The sequence below is a fragment of the Schistocerca piceifrons genome, chromosome 4, assembly GCF_021461385.2.
Source record: "Schistocerca piceifrons isolate TAMUIC-IGC-003096 chromosome 4, iqSchPice1.1, whole genome shotgun sequence".
In the NCBI taxonomy this organism is placed as follows: Eukaryota; Metazoa; Arthropoda; class Insecta; order Orthoptera; family Acrididae; genus Schistocerca; species Schistocerca piceifrons.
In genome coordinates this window covers 419688575-419710826 of record NC_060141.1, presented here as the reverse complement: position 1 = coordinate 419710826, position 22252 = coordinate 419688575, and the positions used below count along the sequence as shown (strand labels likewise).

The 22252-nt window shown below is 39.1% G+C and overlaps 1 protein-coding gene across 3 annotated transcripts in view; it reads left to right on the top strand.

Annotated features, from left to right (window-relative positions):
- The window catches only part of LOC124794924 (RNA-binding protein 1-like), a 39233-nt gene extending 17696 nt beyond the window's left edge, over positions 1 to 21537 (top strand). For all 3 annotated transcript variants that reach the window (XR_007016628.1, XR_007016627.1, XM_047258632.1), the window contains one exon: positions 21269 to 21537. Coding sequence is in view for 1 of the 3 variants with exons in the window: in XM_047258632.1 (XP_047114588.1) it covers positions 21269 to 21359 (91 nt within the window). In the remaining 2 variants the exon portion in view is untranslated. The remainder of the gene's footprint in view (positions 1 to 21268) is intronic.
- The last annotated feature ends 715 nt before the right edge of the window (positions 21538 to 22252 follow it).

Here is a 22252-nt window from a genome sequence, read left to right as displayed (position 1 = left end):
ACATCTGTGAACTGCTGATGTCGACTGCTTGGAGGGGGCCAAGCAGTATCCTATAAAGCCATCTATCAGAAGAATGCAAGCAAAACATGGTGGTGGCATGTGATGTGTGGAGATGAGGTAATACCAACAATAGCATCACTATATACAGAAAACGCAGTGCCACCTCGTGCTATGGTGGCTGCCGAGGTGTGATTTGCTGTTGGGTTGCTTCATACTTGAAGGGCAGCAACACCCAGTACAATGTGTTAGTGGCTGGGCTGTAGGCAACAGCCAGCCAGAGCAATGTAAAAGAGGAAGTAATAGCTTTGGGCATCAATTGTATGTTCCCTGCGTAGTCAGAGGCTACTACTGCGGTAATCTCTGACTATATAGGCAACACACTATTGGTGCCCAAGCTGTTAATTCTCCTGCTTCGCCTGTTACATTGCTTTAGCTGGCTGGCACCCATATGGAGAACCCTTGTTTGGACTAGGTGGCATAATGCCAGATATGTGTCACCATGAAGGGATCTAAGCTTTCAGCCATGGGCCATAAGGCTCTGGCAGTCCTTCCAGGCAGACTGAAATTCTTGCGTATGTCTCATGATGATCCTAGAAACTTACCCTAGTTGGCTATGCCACGGGAGGAAAACAAACACAAGTGGCTAACTTCCCTCAGTTCCTAGTTTGTACCTGGGCAGATGGAGGAGCCTTCCTCTCAACTAAGCCATTGTTCTTTATTGAGAATATTGAAAACATATTTAGGGAAATCTCTTCTCTTAATAAATTTGATTACATCTTAATTAAAATGCTAAATTCTACCCAGTTGTGAACTTGGGTAGAGCCTGCCAGACAGCAATGTTGGCACTGGTCATTTCCAGTGGTAACAATCATGGTTTACTGCTGTGATGTGAAGCCATATTTTGGTGCTTTAAATGTCAACAGCTCAGATGTAGGTTTCTCTGGTGTACGTACAACCTGAATTGTGGAGACTAGTTGGTCACGTCACAAAAATTCACCTTGTGTGCTGCCACCAATATGTGCCAATTGCGGAAATGACCACCCTCCCAGATTTCCAAAGTCTGTTACCTTGTTATGCAAAATCTGTGAACTGAAGGGTTCAGATTGCCTTTTGTCTTTTGAAGCTCTCAGTTAGATTGACCTTTGCAGCTATTGTGACTGGGTCAACAGCAATACCTAGCATATTTACTCCCTTGATGTTACCTTCCAGTAGTGTGCAAGTAAATTAGACCATGGGGGTGACAGGCCTTCCCTCTCACAGTTCCTGCAGCACCATCTACTAGAACCTCAACTCCCTGCATCCAGCCAAAGGAAGAAGTCTCCAGGCCTGTGACACACACACACACACACACACACACACACACACACACACACTGAGCCAATGTTTGCTGATACTGTTCCACTCCTACATGTGACACAATGATTTTGGGGCATGACTTGTTCTCCCAACCCCTCCATGCCTAACCAGGACAAGCTTAAAAGTGATATTTCAGTGGAACTGCAATGGATACTACTGTCACCTGCTTGTACAATTGCTACTATTTTCCTTCTATTCTGCCATCTGTTTTGCTCTCCTAGAAATACGTTTCACTGCCAACCATTCTATAACTCCTTAGAGTTACCTTGTATCCTGTCAGAATCGTACTGCCCCTAAGAGAGCATCTGGAGGGGTCTGTACATTGGCTTTTACAGATGTCATCAGTGAGAGGATTCCAATGTGTACCACATTGAAAGCAATAGTAGTGCAAGTGCAAATAACCACAGCAATCACCATCTGTAACTTTTATTTACCACCCAGGTAGGACACTTACCTAACTTCATTGGACTGCTTAAATCCAACAATGTCAGAAGACCCTTCAGCATCTGAGCAACGTCTTTCACAGACCATTCTCATCACTTTTAAGTGACTTCACACTAAGGTTCACTGTCTGAGTAAACACAGTAAGAAGGATGGAATTACATTTTGAATGAAAATTTGTGTGATGACTGGGACTTGAACCCAGGTCTCCTGCTTACTGGGAAGATGTACTAGCCACTACACTACCATGGCATTGTGGCTCAAACAGCTGCACAGAATACCTTAGTCTAATACCCTCCTTAATGCCTAGGGCAAAATGAGCTGAAGGCATGAATTAAGGTTTGTTTTAGAGAAGGCATTTTGAGAGCCACAGTTTCACAGTGATGTAATGCTAGCATCTCTGCCCAGTAGGCAGGAGACCCAAGTTCAAGTCCCAGCCTTGGCATGAATTTTAATTCAGCAACTCATCTTATATCCCTATCGAACAGAAAGAAGTAATGGAGAGTACACTACATCTTCTTCCTGGAAATATATGCCTCTTCATCCCAGGTGTGGGCCAAGCTCCCTAATCTTGTAGGCTGCTCTCTTCCTTCACGGTAGTCTTTCTAGCGATGCGTCGGTTGTTGCTGAACTCTTTGCGATAGCATTGGCATCCTCCTCTTATCTGGCTACTCTTTGAATACATAAAAGACAAGTTCACGACATCTCCCTATCCTTTATCTCCTGTCATGCCAAATTATATAATGATCCTTTTACTGATGGGAAACTGCATCAGACTCTTGACTAGTCACACAATATGGCCCCACACCCACAATTTGATTCAAAATCAGATTACTGAATATCTTAATGTTACTCAAAGATTCGATCTACTAAGATTCTTCAGCCAGATTTTGCTAGAAGCTGTTTTTCTCCTCATTGGTAAGATGGTGTCATTGTCCTGAACCTTAAACCAGGCAAAAGACCCACATCCATTTATGGCGTACGAATCAATTAGCCTCACTAACATGCTCTGCAAACTGCATGACAGGATAATTACTCTGGGTTCTTGAGTAAAGGGGTCTTTTGTCCCCCTATCAGTGAGGGATGATACACAATTGACTATCTGGTTAGGATGGAAACAGAATTATGACACCCTTTTTTTATCTACCAAAACCTCATTTTCACCTACATAAGGTGTACAATGCGACTTCTCATTTTACTCCCCCTCCATCACTGGGTATTTGAGGCACCCTACTAATTTTTATTCATCAGTTTTTATCCCACCAGTTGTTTTGAGTTGGAGCTCCTCATGGGCCCAAGAAACAGCATTCCTCAGGACTTCGTGCTAAGTGTTAACTCTTCATCAGCATCATTTAGCCAGTGATTCCATTGGATGAGTGGTCGTCTGTGCTGTGCGCTTTATGTCAGTGACTTTTGATTTGGTATCGTTTCCAGTCTGTATGCATCATTGGCTGAATGCCAGTTCAAAGACCCCATTCGAATGACTTCCACTTGGACTTTTTCAAGAAGTAGCTTCCAATTCTCTCCCTCGAAAACACGAGTTGTGGGCTTCTGTCATACCCAGAACTCTACTTGTGTACACAATGCTTGGACATTGTTGCACAATCCATATGTTTGGAACTCCTGTTTTTATCAAAGTCTGAAATGGCTGTCCCATATTTGTCGGCTAAAGACCAGCTGCATGCGAAAGCTTAATAATCTCTCCTGGCCACACAACTCTTGTGGTGTGAATCACACTACTGTCCCCCATATTTGCCAGACCCTGGTCTTGTCCCACTTGGACTATGGTTGTCACATGAGTGGCTCAACAGCACCTTCAGCTTAAAATTACTGGACCCAGACCATCATTATAGAGTTGGACTGGCCACTGGGGGCTTCCAGACTAGTCCCGCAGACAATCCCTGTGCTGAAGTGGGGATCTTGCCTTTTGAATTGGCACTGAAAATCGCGATGTTTGAGTGCCCAAAACAACCAAGCACCACCTTTTCAGTTCTGACAATACCAATTCTTGCTCATTTTGCAATCACCATCTGACAAGTTCTAATCATCCATCTTATAAATTTTTTTTTGCATGTCTGGGGTATCAGTGCCATAACACCTGCTCAGTTGGAATACGCCCCGAGGTCCTCTGCTGGTACCTCCACTAACCCCATCAGAATATGCTTCCCATCTTTCCCTGCACTCACTACCTTGATTAGTACTAAACAAAAAACTACAAACTGTCCAACAGATTTTCGTAATCTTGGGTCTGTCTATAAGTATCGGTACGATTGACATTACAAACTAGCTCCAGTACAACATAGTTCATATTTAACTGCACAGAAGTATCAAATTATATTCAGTAATTTGAAATAACTTTTAAGCAACAACTAGGGGAATTTGAACTAGAATTGTTATTAATAAGTCATTCACACCTTTCACGGCAGTAAATAACTGAGTTTGGCAATCGCTGGTTGCAAACAGTAAGCAAGAGTCCAAATAGTATCCTACTATAACACGAAATTAATGATCCTTGGTAAGCTGCTTCACAGTCTGATCACCAATGTAGCAAAATTTTATGAAGTTCATAACATGGCTTTATTCTCAGAATGCATTCCAACAAGCTTTCACCCTGCCACGAACTACAAGCAAACCCTTTCCTCATTGTGACCAAAATGAGACTCCTTTTTCATCACATTCCAGATGCAACCCATTATGCTGTGCTGTGCTTACTCACAACAACAAACTCTTTTTTAGTTAGTTACATGTTCCATAGATTACTTGAACAAATCGTTTATCGAAATTGTGTGGAATGAGTTTGTTTGTAGGGTGTGTATATGGTTAATGTTAACAGTAATGAACACTATTTTTAATACTGCTTGTGCAACTAGAATTAAAAACAAGTTGTTTTTTGCAGTCTAACAGTTTTTTTAATAGCAATTCATCCATGAAATCGGATTTGTCAATTTAGGTAAGATTAAAAATTTGATTTACCACCTGTTAGGCATTTTATCTTATTAGCAAATAGTCAAAGATTTTTGCTGCTGCATATTGAACTCATTTCTGAAACACTGAGAGCTTCAATAATGGGTAAAAAATTGTATTTTTCCCCTCTAGTGTTGTAGGTATGTACATCACTCTTCTCAAATTGTGACGGATCATTTATTACGAATTTCATTAGCGAAAGTGTATATTGTGACGGCACAGTTAAAATGCCTAGCTCCTTGAAGAAGTACCTACATGACACCCGTGCGTGAACAGCACATATTATTATTACTGCTCACTTTTGTATGATAAATACTTTCATTAATACTTTCTTCCTAAGTGATGAGTAACCCCCTAAAATTATTGAGTGCAAATATGTAAAATGTGTCAGCAGATTTATATGTTTGTCTCTAAGATTAGCAATTACATGAAGAATAAAAGTAGCTGAACTTAATTGTTTGAGAAGTTCAAGGGTATGCTTCTTCCAGTTCAAGTTTTCATCAATATGTACGCCCAAATATTTGGAGCATTCTACCCTACTTACTGACTCCTGCTCAAGTGCTATGTCAGTTGTTGGTGTGACTATTTGTTGTACAGAACTGAATGTAGTGTGTTTTTTCCCAAATTTGGGAAGAGTTCATTTTCAGAGAGCCACTTAATAATTCTTTGTAAAATATCATTTATACAACTCTTTTGTTGCTTTCTCTCTAATGGGATTTGTTATAACGCTATTATCATCTGCAAAAAGAATGAATTCTTCTTGTTGAATGTTAAGTGGAAGGTCATTCATATATATAAGAAATAGGAGTAGACCCAAGATTGAACCCTGTGGGGCTCAGGATCTCCCATTGTGATTTCTCCCCAATCACTAAAATGTTCTACACTTTCATCATTGTTTTAATTATTTAGCACAAATTTTTGTATTCTGTTTGCTGTGTGTAAAACTACCAGTTCCATAAAATTTGAGTTTTACTGAGAGAATAACATGATCTAACCTAAGAAATAATGATAAAAGAAAAGGGGGATGGCATTGTGTTGCCATGCTTTACACTGTTATGTTTTAGCAGGTACTTGGTTAAGAAAATTATCTAAGCAACTAATAAATCAGTAGTTCAAAGAATCACAAAAATCAGAATAATAATAAGCTTTGACAGAAAAACTAAATGTGAAACTTTTTCATCTTTAAATTTATAGGTCTATCAGTAATTAATTAATGTTCCACTGCTGAAAACCCAACAGAGGCTTGTGAACAGTACGATTTGGTATTCTTTGATTCACAATGTTTTTAGCTGCAGCTTTGAAGCTACCAAGTGATTGATACACTTCGTTTTAGCACTCTGCTCAGATTGTCTGAAGTCTTGAAATATGTTGTTAAGTAGCACTTTGCTGATGTACCGTCAGATGGAGTACTGCCCAGTTGGTCTGCAACACTCTGCCTGTCAGCCACACATCCAAGTTCATGCCAACAAACAAACATAATCCAAAATGAATGCCCTGCCGTCCGAAAGTTAGGCTCATTTTACTTTTCTCTCGCTCACAAACTTGAACTCAGTCAAAGGCAATTGGAAGAAGTGAATGAGAAACAATATAGCTGTAATGCTTCAACCAAGATGATGTAGCACCCAGAATTTTCCTTACACTGCAGTGTTCTTGTAACTTTCAGGTCAGAGACCTAAGACCACTGGACTGTAAGCTACAAAAATAAAAAGCATCTGAGTCATCTGTTTGTACAAAGTTTGCATGTGGCTTCCCATACCGAATTGAATATCTCTCAACTAAATGTCATACACATTTACCAGTGTAAATAATTAAAGACACATCTCATTTTAAAATAAAGTAAAACCAATGTATTCATCACAGAATATATATAGAGTGCCATCATATAACTGTACATGCAGATGTGCACAACTACAAACACTTGACAGCAGTTAAACCACAGCACACTCCAATCTTACTGAATCATCCAATAGAAATAAAGGAACTGTACTCTTCGATCATAATAATTTAACTTTAATGAAGTACTGTACTCTTACTGTAAGTTTAATCACATGGTGGAATTACCACCTGCATGGACCAAAACACTGGTACACTTTTATAAAAAAATTCAGTTGTGTGTAGCACTTACTAATATAACACTCACTCGTCACATTTTCTCTACTGCTAAACTAATTAGAAACAATATACATTAAATATGAAAAATGGATGAAAATGTATACAACACAAACAATAACCCCGACTGCTGCTCAATACCCTATAGCTGTTCTGGTCTTTCAGGGAGCTCATCACTGATCTGGTACAATATATGGAACAATTCCTGCCTCTGTACATCTGAAATATTCATAACACTGGGTACCTTATCTTTAATTTGTTCAGTTATATGTACGGTGTCTATTGTCTCATGTATTAAACAAAAGTTTGCTGTGAACTTTGGCCCTGATGACACACAATTAAATTTTACCATTCTTGCCAAAGTTACAAGTAATTATGTTAATTCTACAGTCGGTTGTTAAACACTGTTTGACCCAGAAATACATACTAAGGACCATATTTGATGTCAAACCTCTAACCATGAATAAATCCTCCTCAAAGCTTGTCCCACTTATAGCAAATTCAGCTGCCACATCTCTCTTCAAAGATTTGTTATACTGACACCTTGCGTGCTTTCAATTTAAAGCATCATTCCCAGTATCGATCAGGATACTTCGATTTGAAGCTGAGTGGAGGGTCTCTACTAAAAGCTCTGTCGGTTTTGTGATAGTCTTGGCTGCAGATTTCTGGACCTGTGTTATGGAGTAGCGAATCGTAGGATTCACCTGAGAGTAAAATCAGACTACAGACAAAGTGAAGACATAACAACTGTCAAAATTGTAACAGTAAATTGTTGACGTATTCATAACATAGTTCCTGAATTTACTGTCCTCCAGGAAAGATGTCATGAATATAGACACCATAGAAGGGGGATTGTTCATTGCAGTAGACAAAAATACTGTCTCTCCAAGTCGAAATAGAGTCTGACTGTGCAGTTATCTTGATGCTTATAACAGATCTTGGTGAACTCCACTTAATTATCAGATGTTTCACAGCCATCTGACGCTATGACAGTTTAAGAATCATTCAAAGAAAGCCTACACTCAGTAGTATTGAAATAACCAAATCGTGCGATAATAGTTGAAAGCAACTTTAACCTACTGAGTAATGGAGTGGATTGGAAATAGCCAAATCATGTGATAACAGTTAGAGGTGACTTTAACCTACCGAATATAGACTGTGACGTCTACGGATAAGTTGCAGGTGGTATGGACAGGCTGTCATGTAAAATATTATTGAACACAATTCTCAAAAAAAAAAAAAAATAAATAAATAAATAAATAAAAATAAAAAGTTTTAAATTTCAGGTTTAAGAAATCATTCGAACAGGGGGATTGTACAAGTGTACTGTCATTCAACTGTCATACAGGCTATCAAATGGAGGACATGGAATTGGCATACCTGATGTAGAGAAACAGCTCAAAGGGTTGAAAGCAAATAAGTTGCCAAGCCCAGGTGGAATCCTTTTCTAACGATACCCTGCAAACCGTGGATGACGAACAACAGGGAGATTCCATATTCCAAGATTTTCAGGAAATGTTTTGACATGGTGCCCCACTGCATGTTGTGAATGAAGGTACAGAATAGGTTCATAGGTTCCCAGATATGCGATTGGCTTGAAGACTATGTTGCCCACAATGTCAGAGAGAAGAGTATCGTATTACTTTCTATATACATAAATGTTTTGACAGACAGACTGAGCAGCAATCTGCTGCTGTTTGATGATTATGCTGTGGTGTGCAGAAGAGTGTTGTCACTAATGTAGAGAAATTAATGCAGATGAATTGGGGCGAAAAAATCCCGTAATGTTTTTAACTGTGAAGCGAAAGTCTTGTCCACTTCTGATCTTGGAATCACTGCCTCACATCCCCTTTTAAAATTAATCCTTGCTTGTGAGTTTAAGGATGTGTAATTGGATCCATGATAGATTTTCATAAGACTTTTGCCCCTCAGTCCACATCTGTTAATACATTGTTTCAGAGTAGTCCAGTACAACATATAATGTAAAATTAATTGCATAAAATCATCAAATGGAGAGGTTTGGAATTACTATTATGCAACAGCAGGGGTTAAATTTTTTAAGACTTGTTTATTAACGCTTTGATTGCTGTGGATGAGTTAACTCGTTATCCTCCATCATCGCCCAGGGGCTGAGGACATGTTGAAATGTGGCTTCTGGGTTTACCTTAAGTACTATTGGTGTGTTTGTGCATCCCATTCTTCTGATCACGTTTCCCGAAGCGCTCTGATGGAATTGGGCACAGCACACACAACCATCCTCCAGGTATAAAAACTAATGATTTGGAAAGATTTAATTAAATTTAATTAAAATTTTGGTATCTTATCTACACTTCATACACAGCAGTGTATGAGCTGAAATCAACCTTACACAAAGCTCATGCATTGCGTTTTTACCTCTGCAAACTTTTTTAAATTTTGTTCAGTGATTTACTTATGCTATGTGATCAAAAGTATCCGGAAAACCACAAAAACATATGTTTTTTATATTAGGTGCATTGTGCTGCCACCTACTGCTACGTACTCCATACCAGTGACCTCAGTAGTCATTAGATATCGTCAGAGAGCAGAATGGGGCGCTCTGCAGAACTCACGGACTTCGAACGTGGTCGGGTGATTGGGTGTCATATGTCTGTCTGCGATATTTCCACACTCCTAAATATCCCTGGGTGCACTGTTTCCGATGTGATAGTAAAGTGAAAATGTGAAGAGACACATATAGCACAAAAGCATGCAGGCCGACCTCGTCTGTTGGCTGACAAGAGACTGCCGAAAGTTGGAGAGGGTTGTAATGTGTAATAGGCAGAGATCTATCCAGATCATCACACAGGAATTCCAAACTGCATCAGAATCCACTGCAAGTACTATGACAGGTAAACGGGACGTGAGAAAACATGGATTTCATGGTTGAGGGGCTGCCTGTAAGCCACACATCACGCTGGTAAATGCCAAATGTCACCTCGCTTGGTGTGAGGAGCATAAACATTGGACAATTGAACAGTTGAAAAACGTGTGGAGTGACAAATCACGGTACACAGGCAGGGTGTGAGTATGGCGAATGCCCGGTGAACATCACTGCCAGCATGTGTAGTGCCAACAGTAAAAGTCGGAGGCAATGGTGTTATGTTGTGGTCATGTTTCTCATGGAGGGGGCTTGTACCCCTTGTTGCTTTGTGTGGCACTATCACAGTACAGGCCTACATTGATATTTTAAGCACCTTCTTGCTTCCCACTGCTGAAGAGCAATTGAGGGATGGTGATAGCATCTTTCAGCACGAATGAGCACCTATTCATAATGCATGGCCTGTGGTGGAATGATTACACGACAATAACATCACTGTAATGAAGTGCCCTACGCAGAGTCTTGACCTGAATCCTGTAGAACACCTGTGGGATGTTTTGGAATGCCGACTTTGTGCAGGTCTTACCGACCGACATCAATACCTCTCCTCAGTGCGGCACTCCATGAGGAATGGGCTGCCATTCCCCAAGAAGCCTTCCAGCACCTAACTGAATGTATGCCTGCAAGAGCGGAAGCTGTCATCAAGGCTGGTGGGCCAACACCATACTGAATTCCAGCCTTACTGACGGAGGGCGCCACGAACTTGTAAGTCATTTTCAGCCAGGTGTCCAGTACTCTTGATCACATAGTGTAATTTGATTGCAGCACAACTATGATGAATAACGGAAAGAAATTCAATCATTTTTTTGAGTAAAAATATCAGACACTAAAATGTGCAAAATTCAAATCTTATAACTCAAATATTTTCTTTAAAATCAGATGATAAGTATTTCACAGCAGCCGGAATGCCAACCCACAGCACCGATAGCAGCATTAGGCAAGCAGTACAGTGACATTAAAGCTGCACTATCCATGGAATACAAAGAGCATGCCCGTAGCAATCAAAGGTTTAATCAAAAATGCATATATCTCACAGGGAATGAATAACTGTTTCCAGCAGTTGGTAGCTGCAACCAGTAAGCTATGGTTCAAATATTGTTGTACTACATTTTTAAGTTCAGTTCATTGTTGAGCTGCTTCACTGTGTACCACCAGTGCAGCTAAACTTTACTAAGTCCATAACTTGGATCCATTCGCAGAATGGAATTTCTTAAGTATAGTAACTGACAGTATATGCAGCTGTATGCTACATGGGACTAAGTCCGACATATCTTTGCTGTATTGTGACCTAAGAGCAAACCCTTTCTTTGCTGTGATCATAACAAGACTCCTCTCCATTGCATCCCAAATACAACCCTCAAAGCTATGCTAACCAACAAAATATCAGTGGGCTCACTTCTCTTTGGTTGCAGCTTCCGATGCTCCCCTCCTAGCTGCTGCAGTGTTTAGTGATGGGTTCCGCTGTAAATTATAAGAAATTTGCAACTCTCAGATCAGTTGACCAATTTAAAATTAAAAAGAATTGTTAGATCCGTGCTAACCCACTGAACATTTTGATATAAATATGGTGTAGTTATCTTAATTCTTATCTGATTAAATGATAAATAAATACTTAAAATTTTGTGTAAATTTGATTATTCTTCATTGCACTTCATTTGGTGCTAACAAAACTCATTTATCTTATACTATTTTGTACTTAATTTCTAAACTAGGATAATTTAGGGTATTTCAAACATAACTGCATATATTCAGAAGTTTCGTAGTTTCATTATGCAAACAAAACCTTAATACTCTGATTCAATTTCTGTGTTAATCAGTGTGAAAACATTTATAAGATTGTGTAGTTTCTCCATATCTCCACTGGACGTTAAGGTATTGTTGACTTCATACTAACAAACCCCCCCCGCCCCCCCCCCCCCCCAAGACTGTAAGTTTTATATAGTCAACTTTAGAGACAGTTGTGTGTCATTTTAGGAATATTTGTATTAGCTATGTGACCAGGAAAACCTCATAATGTGTGTTAGCTTATTGACAATGATTCTGCTTCTCAACTTAAGTACTTTCCCATCTTGCAATAATCTTCCACATTTCCTTTGCTCAGTTGGTGTCCATTCATAGATTTTTTATGGCCGTTGGTTATCATTCGTGCATTGGAGGTGGCCATTCCAAGTTAAAAGCTGTGGCATGACAAATAGTGCCATTTCATTTCTGATATGTTCCAATTTGGAAATATGACAGCTTCTTTGTCAAGGGTCATCAACATATTTTTGTAATTTTTGGTTAGCTCCCAAATTTCAGTGTCATATGTGGTGGTGCTCTATATGAATGACTTTTAAAAACCTCAGTTTTCTTTGTATTTTTGTCATTCCATGACAAAGAGTTCAGGTGACCAATTACTCTTTTCCCTTGCCTTATTTTATTTGTGATTCTCAGGTGCCTCTTCCATTTTTTGTATAAGTGATACCCAAATATTTAGATGTACATCCATTTTTAATTTGAATCCTACACCCAAATTTTGTCGTTCATTGCCACCCACTAGCATGTTTTCAGTCTTTTGTGTGTTTACTGCACTTACACAAAAGCAAGCCAATCTTTTTTTCCAATTTCCATGGCCCAAATATGCGCCTGTGACTTAGATTCAGGTGCAAGCCGCAGGAAGTTCTGAAAATGCTGCTAGAAGCTGCTGTAAGTAGTTACTTTGCCACAATAGTAATTGTGTTAGTGTTTCGTTGTGGGTTGCACATCTTTGAATTTGGAAGTTTTTCATATATTCATATCAATAAAGATAAGTCTCTTTATATACACGCCAACAAAAAGGACATTTTTAAGAAACTTTCAGAAGTTGGCAAGCATGATAAGTACAGTTTTACATTTTGACAGCTCCAACTCCATTTGGAGGTTGTCGTCACACGTTTCTCAATGCTGCTAATATTCGCAACGTAACATAATAAGTATTTCACTGCCTTAATGTAATATCATAATTATGAGTTACCCATTTGAACATGAGTGCCCTTATAAAATGAGCTTTTACAAAACCTTGTTACTTCCATGAGAGACCCCTACCATAGCTGTTGATTGATATGGATCTTATGCTATCTGCACTACTTGCAATGAGTGCATCAACCCCAAACCCCCTCCTCCCCACCCCAACTTCATTTGTGTTTCAGTGGAGAAATAATGCAGCCTACCAGCTGCAAATAATTTTTTAATATATTGACCTATGTTTTGACTCCTCTAAGGATGTCTTCATTAGAAGAAAATTTTAGCAACCGTAAAGATACGTTGCTAGACAGCAGTAGTCAAAGTATTGACCAGATGTGCTCAAGCCAAAAATTAAAAATGTTCCAGCCTTTTTAATTTTTGGCTTGAGCAAGTCTGATCAGAACTGTGGCTATTGCCTTCTCGCAATGTAACTTTATGGTTGTTAAAATTTCATTCTGATGAAGACAGCCTTAGAAGTGTCGAAACCTAGGTCAGTATATTAAAAAATTATTTGCAACTGGTTTCTGCGTTATTTCACCATTGAACCATACACATGGTTACTGAAAGGCAGCCATGTTCAAAACTGTCATTTTTGTTTCTTCCACTGACCTCTAGAATAATGAGAGCAGTGCTTGATCATGCCACAGGTCAGTGACACGGGATCAACGAGAGTAACATGAGACCAAGGAGACAGGAAAAGGAACAACTTATAGCTTGTTCCAGCTATAGAAAAACATTTCTGGGCCAAAACGTGCTCGCTATTATATACTAGACGTGCTGAATAGTTTTGTTAGGGAGCTACGACATAAGTGCTTATCTGTGAGTGTAGAAATTATCCAAGTTAAAGCACATGAAGTTGCTCGACAGCAGGAAATCACTAATTCAAAGGAAGCTGCAACTGTGTTGGCTGTTTTGTGAAACATGGATGATTTTCTCTTCGTAGGCGCACTTCAGTTGTACAGAAGCTGCTTGAAAACTATGAGGAAGAACTTATTATTTTTTGGCATTTCATAATCAGATGTCAAACTGAAAATAGGTTTCTTCTTGGTCAGATAGGTGTATTTTGATACGCCAACAAATAATACAGTAGAAGCAACAGGGAACAGAGCTGCCAGGATAATGTCCGCAGAGGGTGAAAAGCAGCGCGTGTCTGTCTTGCATGCTTGTATAGCTGATGGCCATAAACTGCCACAATTTATTGTTACTAACTGCACGATGTTATCCAAGTCTGAAGTATTTCCAAAAAGTGTTATTTACTTGCTAACGAATGTGGCTGGTTCACATAGGACATGGTATTAGAGTGGATTAAACTTTTATGGCAACATTTCCTGGTGCCTTGCTATGTTTGCTAAATATCCTTGTAGCAAATCTTTGTGCAGTTCATGCTTCTGTAAGGAGGGAATTAGTAGAGAGTAGGTAGATTTTGCTGTAATTCCAGGAGGGATGACATCAATTATGCAGCCATTAGATGTTTGTTTAAACAAACCATTTAAGGACAAACTTAAAAATATGTCTCCACAACGGCTAATGAGAGAAGATAGACAGGTAACGCCTGCACTACATGTTAAGCTTGCAAGCTTCCCTCAAGTGTGTAAGTGGATTGACCAATCTTGGAGATGTATCCCGAGTAAGACTGTCCATAATACATTTAAAAAATTTTGTGTTTCCAATGCACTTGATGGCACATAGGATGATGCTATCTACAAAGACAGTACCAACAAGGAATCTAGTGGTAATGACTCAGAACAATCTGAGTAATGATTAAAAACAGTATGTATACATGTGCAACAGTGCAATAAAATTTCTGTTTTATACTTTAGCTTTTAATTTCTAAGTCATTTTCTTTGTAGATATGTAACAGTATCCAGCAAGTTGGTGAGCCTATGCTACCATGAATGAGGAGACATGGTGTGTGTTTCTTACGTATGTGTTTATGTGATAGTTATTTCCATCTTTTTTTATATTTTGTGTTGTAAACTTGTATTCTTGTTTGCTACATTACTGGCGGTTTCTCTGAAGCATATGTCTATTTGATCTACTGTAAACCTGTGAGAGCCTCTTCCCCCAGCAAAAAAAAGTACTGCCCTGCTAAATGGTAAAAGAGGTTGACATCCTTAGGAGACTTCATACTAGCATTTCTCTGACTCAATAAGAAAACGTATGTAGGAGATATTGTAGGAGAAGGATTTTCCATAATTATGAAAATACTTGCTCTGTTCACACTTTGTATGGATCACTTGTGCTGCAAATAATGCTGTATAGACAAATTATATTGTTTAGAATGTTAAAGTAATCTAATAAAGTACACTCTCTAATCTCTATCAGTGACTATACAAATCAGTTTCTTGAATATGGAGATTGCTCTGTGCCACATTTATATCCCTTAAATCAAGTGCAATACTCCATCAAGCCAAACTGTAACTTTCTTGGATGAAAACATTATAATTCATTGAAAGAAAAAAAATGTAAGATGACATTTATTTGTTATGGAAAGACTGACGTACGACTCAAACACGAGGCGTATGCAGTACAGCCTGTCAAAGTCTTAGTGGCCCCAGCTGCCCTAGTTCCACTCAGATTATTTCGATAGATATCATGAATTCTCACTGCTGTCAGTGTTTATAGTGTAACAGTAATTTTAAGTACCTGAAAGGTTAAGTTTAATTTCATGCAAATTACTACAAGTAAGTACTACTTTCTGCAAGTCCCTGGGAGGTGGGGACACTTTATTCTTTGTCCATCACATGATGAGCCATATTTGTTTACACTTTAAACTCCCCCTCCCCTTCTGAGTATCATTTCTCGGGTGTGGCTTGCATTTGAGGTCGGCTTACATTTGGGTAAATATAGTATTGTTCACCAAATTTTGAGTATTTTTCATACAGTTTCTTGAACAGGCAGATGGATTTTTCTTTGTCTACCACTATCAGAACCCGGTCAGAGGCAGAAAGTAAAGTATACAGTATTTCGTGACATACAGGGACTCCTATTCGACAACATTTCCTCTTCCAGTCTTGTAAATATGCATTAAATAAAGTTGGTGCTAATGAGCTCCCTTGCCATAGACCCTCATTTGTGGAGAATTCAGGAGGAATTTTGTTACCTTCTTTAACCATACTGATGCAACTGTCATATAAGTTTCTTATTGCCTGGAAGTACCTGTTACCAATACCAGAATTTTGCATTGCTACTCACTACTTACTTTAGTGGGATTGAATAATATGCCTCCTGCTGATCAATAAATGTTAAGTAAACTTTCATTCCCCTTTTAGCCTCTTTTCAGTGAGGTTTTTAAGAGCAAATAAGCCATCCATGTGCGCGTGTCCTACTCTAAGCCCATTTTGCTCCTCAGACTCCATTATTTGTGCCGCTAATTGTATTGCTAATTATGTGTTGCTGCCATCGTCCTGCTATCAGCTTCTTTGAAAATCATGTAACATCAGAAAAGACATCACTAAAACTTAGATATCACCACACATTGCAGGGGGAATAACGCTAGAAAGTAATTGAGGAAAATGAACTACCATATCTGGAAAAGCAGGGTTAGGTGGATTGAGGGTATACCCAGGAGAGCAGGAAAGATTATAGGCTGTATTAGAGAGCAAGTTTCCACATAAAAAGTTTAAAAACTAGTGCTGGGTAAGATAACTGGGTGGTGTAGAAAGTGCTGTGGTCTTCGGAGTCATGCCATAGACCACACTCAGCAAGTGAACACTTGATATCCTGTAGTGAGACAATTCTTCTGTGACCACTCATCCTTCAGCCAGTCTGTTTTTGTGGTGGCCTTTCCTATACACAAAGCCATGTAGGAAGCAAATGTTAGTTCATAAACATCAGGTTTTTTTTACAAGGTACTCTGCTTTTGTTGATGTACGATTGATTAGTGGTAAGGTGGATCTTGTTTCGTAGGACAAATAATTGCAGGAGTAGGAATCCTCTGGTAAGTAGGGGTAATGATCAGGGAATGTCACGGTTTAGAGAGAAATGTTGAGGAAGTTAGAAGAAAGACAATAGGTAACAGTAAGTTGTGTTGGGAGGTTATGGAAGGAGGGTGGTCTCGTTTCAGGGCTTGACCTTTGAGTGTAATAGTCTTAGTGGAGCAATGGTTTAACGCATTCAGGGGTGATATTGGATGGGGGTTCTTTTGGGTTATTTGGAAGTGAGAGCTGTATTTGGAATAGAAGATCATTGTAGAGATTTGTTTATGGACCAGATTTGTGGTGTGGTTGTGAGAGAGGAGAGTCTGGGAGAGGTTATAGGTGTTGAGGAAAGTGGTGTGTGTGTGTGTGTGTGTGTGTGTGTGTGTGTGTGTGAGAGAGAGAGAGAGAGAGAGAGAGAGAGAGAGAGAGAGAGAGAGAGAGAGAGAGAGGGGGGGGGGGGGGAGGGGGGGCATACTTCAGAACACACCAGGGAAGTGGGAATGTTCTGTCTGTACTAGTGTTTTAACTCCTCACTCAAGAGGGCTGTGAGCTTGGGCACCGTCTTACTACAGTACCCTTTGCACCATCAGAGGCACATCTTCCAGCAAGAGAGGCAGGTTCATTTTGCAAGAAGTGCAGATATGCTTCACCTGTGAGGCGATACGAAAAGATGACTGGTCTCACAAGTCGGTCGCCAGTAATTCCCAACCACACATTGAGGCTAAACCTGTGCTGATGATTTGCTGCTTCTACCATGGGGATTCTCTGTAGCCCATAGTTGGTTATTGTCTAGGATGACAATAACGCCTCTTGTAAATGTAGCCTCATCTGTGAATGGCATGGGTGACAGTAATCTCAGCACCTTGATGGCCTTTGTGAATAACCAGTGACAAAACTGCCCCCATGGAGGCAAGGCCTGCACACATTATAAGTAGTAAGGCCAGCATGCTTTGTAAGTGATTGCGCAGAGTGACAGCTGTCATAGAAAATGTTCCACACAGCTGATTGGCTTACTCGTTACTGGCGGGCCGCCTGCCTGGTGTTGTTACCAGGTGTTATTACAATCAGATCTTTTATCTCCACCTTCAAGTGGGTGTACCTCCCTTGGAAGAATTTCCGGCCATATGTCCATATGACTGTTTTTTCCTCTTATCCTCTCAGGGGATTGTTCCCTGCAGTTTGTCCCCATTTAGCAAAATCACTCCATATGTATTTGCCAAAAATATCTAGAATGCAGAAAAGGGATGGCAGCTATTGTGGTGCTGTTGTTGCTAATTACTTAGTTTTTTAAGATGAATGTTGTATATGTGAGCCTTAGAGAGATGTCGGTGTCAAGGAAGATGACTTTGGATTTGGGAAAAGACCTGACAAGATTTAATAGGAAAAAGGAGTTATCCTTTTGTAGGAAGGGATGGAGGAGTTTTCTGCTTTGAAGTGTGTCTATCAGCAGTATTACCAATTTCCCTTCATGAAGGATCCAAAACTTATTGGTACAATGTATCTCATCAAAGTTACTTCCGTGAAGCATTACACTAACACCAAAATGCATAAAAGGTAATGAAGTATTATGATAAAGTCTGAAGCATTATTATAGTGCAAAAGAGTCCGCCCCCGGTAGCTGAGTGGTCAGCGCGACAGACTGTCAATCCAAAGGGCCCGGGTTCGATTCCCAGCTGGGTCGGAGATTTTCTCCGCTCAGGGACTGGGTGTTGTGTCGTCCTAATCATCATCATTTCATCCCCATCGACGTGCAAGTCGCCGAAGTGGCGTCAAATCGAAAGACTTGCACCAGGCGAACGGTCTACCCGACGGGAGGCCCTCGTCACACGACATTTCATTTCATTTCAGTGCAAAAGAATCATCAATACATCTCTAAAAGAATTTGTGTGATGTGTTAAGAAGTACAGTTACTCTGTGATCTTGTCTGCTTATTAAAATCAAATCTTCCCATTTCAATATCAGAAAATGGTTTGTCACTCAGACCATAAAATTCGTCTTGCAGTGCATTGCCAATCATAACTTACTTACATTTCTTATCATAGGCAGTGAGCAGCAAAGCTATGTTATTAGGCTTCATTGTCTCAAGGCCATGCCTTTTGAACAATTTCAAAGTTGTGTTGCAAATTTTGAAAAGCATTTCAGTATTATGTTGTCTGTTTGAGTAGTTCTTTTTTTAGTAATTATCATTAATGTGTTTAAAATCAATGTTGCTCTTGTATTCTCCAAAATATCAAAGGCTTAAGAGGTATAATGATTGATTTTCTGTGACAAACGTGTGAGGGGACAGGTAAGTTATACTTAGTAGAATACTGTGTTATTTGGATGTCAGTTGTAAGAGGAATGTTATATTGAGTATATGTAATATCATATTTGCTCTGAGCCATTGACTGATTCCCATCAGTCATGGAAATATGCCAGACAGATAGACATGTCATCCAGTATATGCTGCAATACACAGGATGGCTTTCTGATGTCTAAAGAAAATCCAACTATGTACAGATAATATTGAAAGAAACCAAAAAGTTACATATGCAAACCAATATTTATGAAGCTATCGCTACTTTTCTGTGGCTTGAAAATGAGGTGCCAGAAGGAAAAAGCTAATTCAGACGTAAAGTATAATAATAATGGCGTGTGACGAGGGACTCCCGTCGGGTAGACCGCCCGTCTGGTGCAAGTCTTTCGATTTGACGCCACTTCGGCAACTTGTGCGTTGATGGGGATGAAATGATGATGATTAGGACAACACAACACCCAGTCCCTGTCCGGAGAAAATCTCCGACCCAGCCGGGAATCAAACCCGGGCCCTTAGGATTGACATTCTGTCACACTGACCACTCAGCTACCAGGGGCGGACAGACGTAAAGTAATAACATTAGAAAGATTTTCATGGAACAGCTTTGTCTAAATGAAGCACATAAGTTGTAAAATGCGTGGAAGTTTCAATAGCCAACCAAATGAAAGAGGCTGGTAACTTTGGAAACTCCAGGGTTAGTTAGGAAGACCACCTTGTGAATTTCATTGAATGAACATGGCGTACAACAAATCAGTAAACCTTCCATGTGCCTGTTTCTTTGGGTCTCAATGTGCAACTGCTTATTCCAGTCAGGCAGATTCCAGTGTTGCTATAAAATAAAAACTTTGAAGTTGATTATTGATTAAACTGTTGGGGCGAAAAGGAGCAATTTTTATCTGCAAGTTATCTATAGTTTCTGATGTTTCCATGTGCAGGAAAAAGTCGTCCTATGTAAAAAACACAATTGCCTTATCAGTTACAAGACGAAGCATCTGGATGTTGTAGCAGTTGGAAAACTAAAATATTGATTCCATGCAGATGCATCATATGCGTACATTAGTTACAAATTTTTAAACTGTTGTTTTTAATCTTGTGTATCAGGAGTGTATGAAATCCCATAGACAGAAAACTCATAACTTTATAGCCAGTGCCTCATCATCTATTATTATTATTATTATTTATCTTTTAAAGTCAATTTCTTGTACTTTGAATGTAATATTTGAAACATTTAATTTTAACGGTGTTATAATAACGCTTTTTATCTCTTTAAGATCATGGCTGTAGCTAGGTTCCCTGTAATAACAGATTTAATTTTATCAAAAGATTACCAAAAATATCTAATTATCGAACATTATGTATGGGCACAATTGAAGTTCTTATTTGTATTTCTGTACCTTACAGGTAGTATTTCGTAAAACACTAAACATCGTACTCATTTGTAATATGAAACCAGATGTCATCACTGATGTAAATTTTTATAAGAGGACGGAATTGTTTGGCCATTACTTTCTTTCAGAAGGTGCAGCACATAGTACAGCCAATAGAGATACACAAAGTAGTGATCATTCCTAGCTTTTGGAACCACAGGTCCTCTTCTCAATACAGAGGAGAGGAAATAGTATGGGATGAGGGCAGGTACCAGGCATGTGGGATGTAGGAAAGAGGGACACGCCTTGTATCAAGTGAAAAGGAGCTCCTCAGTGTGAAAGTGATTCTCCTTTAACCTGAGTTGTGAGTGATTCGCTCCCCACCTCCAATCTGTTAGAACCATGCCCTTGACTCTGCCTGGAAGAAAGAACCTGTGATTCCAAAAGCCAGGAATAATGTCTTATTTAATTTTTCTGACTCTAATGACTATACTGAAAGTTGCATTTCCTAAAGGTAAGTACTGGCCACCTCATCTTTCTCTTCTTTATTTGGTAACTTTCTGATTGGAATTTTCCAGTTTATACACTTTGTAGAATTTGTCATTTACAGTAATTTTCCAGTGGATTTTTTTAAGCTGCTGTTACCAGAAAGGCTTTCAAGCGATATGAGGGAATGTTGCTACAGGCATTGTAAGTAATTTTTTCCAAGCCAACTATTGCCAACTGTGTACAGATGACAGGTAACAGCGCAAAAAGAAAGGATCGGACAGGGAGGGATATCATTCATGAATAGTGAAACCTGATAGTTGCATGAGGAAGCAGTTTTCAAATGAGTAATTTACATATTTAACAGAGGAGAACTAAAACTAATTTTTGTATATTTAATTGTGTACCTACTTTAAGAAACTATATGTTTACAACTTTTTATTTTCAGATCGCGCTCACCGCCACCAAAGCGGTCACGGTCACGATCAAGGAGCCATTCAGTAAAAAGATCTCGTTCAGGTTCATGGGATAGGCAGTAAAATACTTGGTGATAAAATACTGCACCTTATCAATAATATGCACAAACTATTGACGAACCATGTCTGTAGGCATTGATGCACTTAAGATCAGAAACTTCACATTTCTGTTTATTCATGTGATGTCATTTTGTAATGTCTTTACTTTATAATAACTAATAAATTTCTAATATCTTGTTTACATATTTTATGACATGGTCATCATCTACATTGTCTTACCCACTCCTTAAGTTGTTGGTCTTAATTCACAAAGTGGAGCTGGAGTAGGGTTGTTAATCTTCCCATATTGTGAGGGTTAAAAAATTGTCCCATATAGCCTAATACAAGATGCTGAAATCTTATATTTAATATTTTCCAATAATTTATCTTACTTGTGTAGCTCATTTCTTGAAATTACATCATTGTTAGGTACATAAGTAGCTAATCAATACGTGAAGGTATGAATTTGTTTTATAACATATTTACAGGAAACACGGTACCATATGTCATATCACTTATTTGTAATTGGTCACTTTCTTAAGTTTGAATTGGCTTTGTTTTAAACTGTAGCATTGTCAAAGCATTTTAAGTAATACAGACTGTATATTATAAACAAATTTGATAAGTTGCGATAACAGTGAATGATGCTTTATTTAAACAAGCCATAACTAACTGCAGCTCCGAACCGATGCCAGTTATGCTTAGACAGTAGATGCAAATAATCAATAGTTGACACTAGATGTCAGTTGTTTGTTGTATGATAACAGTTAACATCAAAGCAGTATTATCGGAATTCACCTTTCCAGCAAGTTAAAGAAAGTGGGAAACGAAGTAGCTACTCAGGTAGCATAGTACTTGTGTCGTGCACATGGGGGTTTTTTAGGCTAGGCAGTAGTGCGAGGTGTCCTGATGAACAC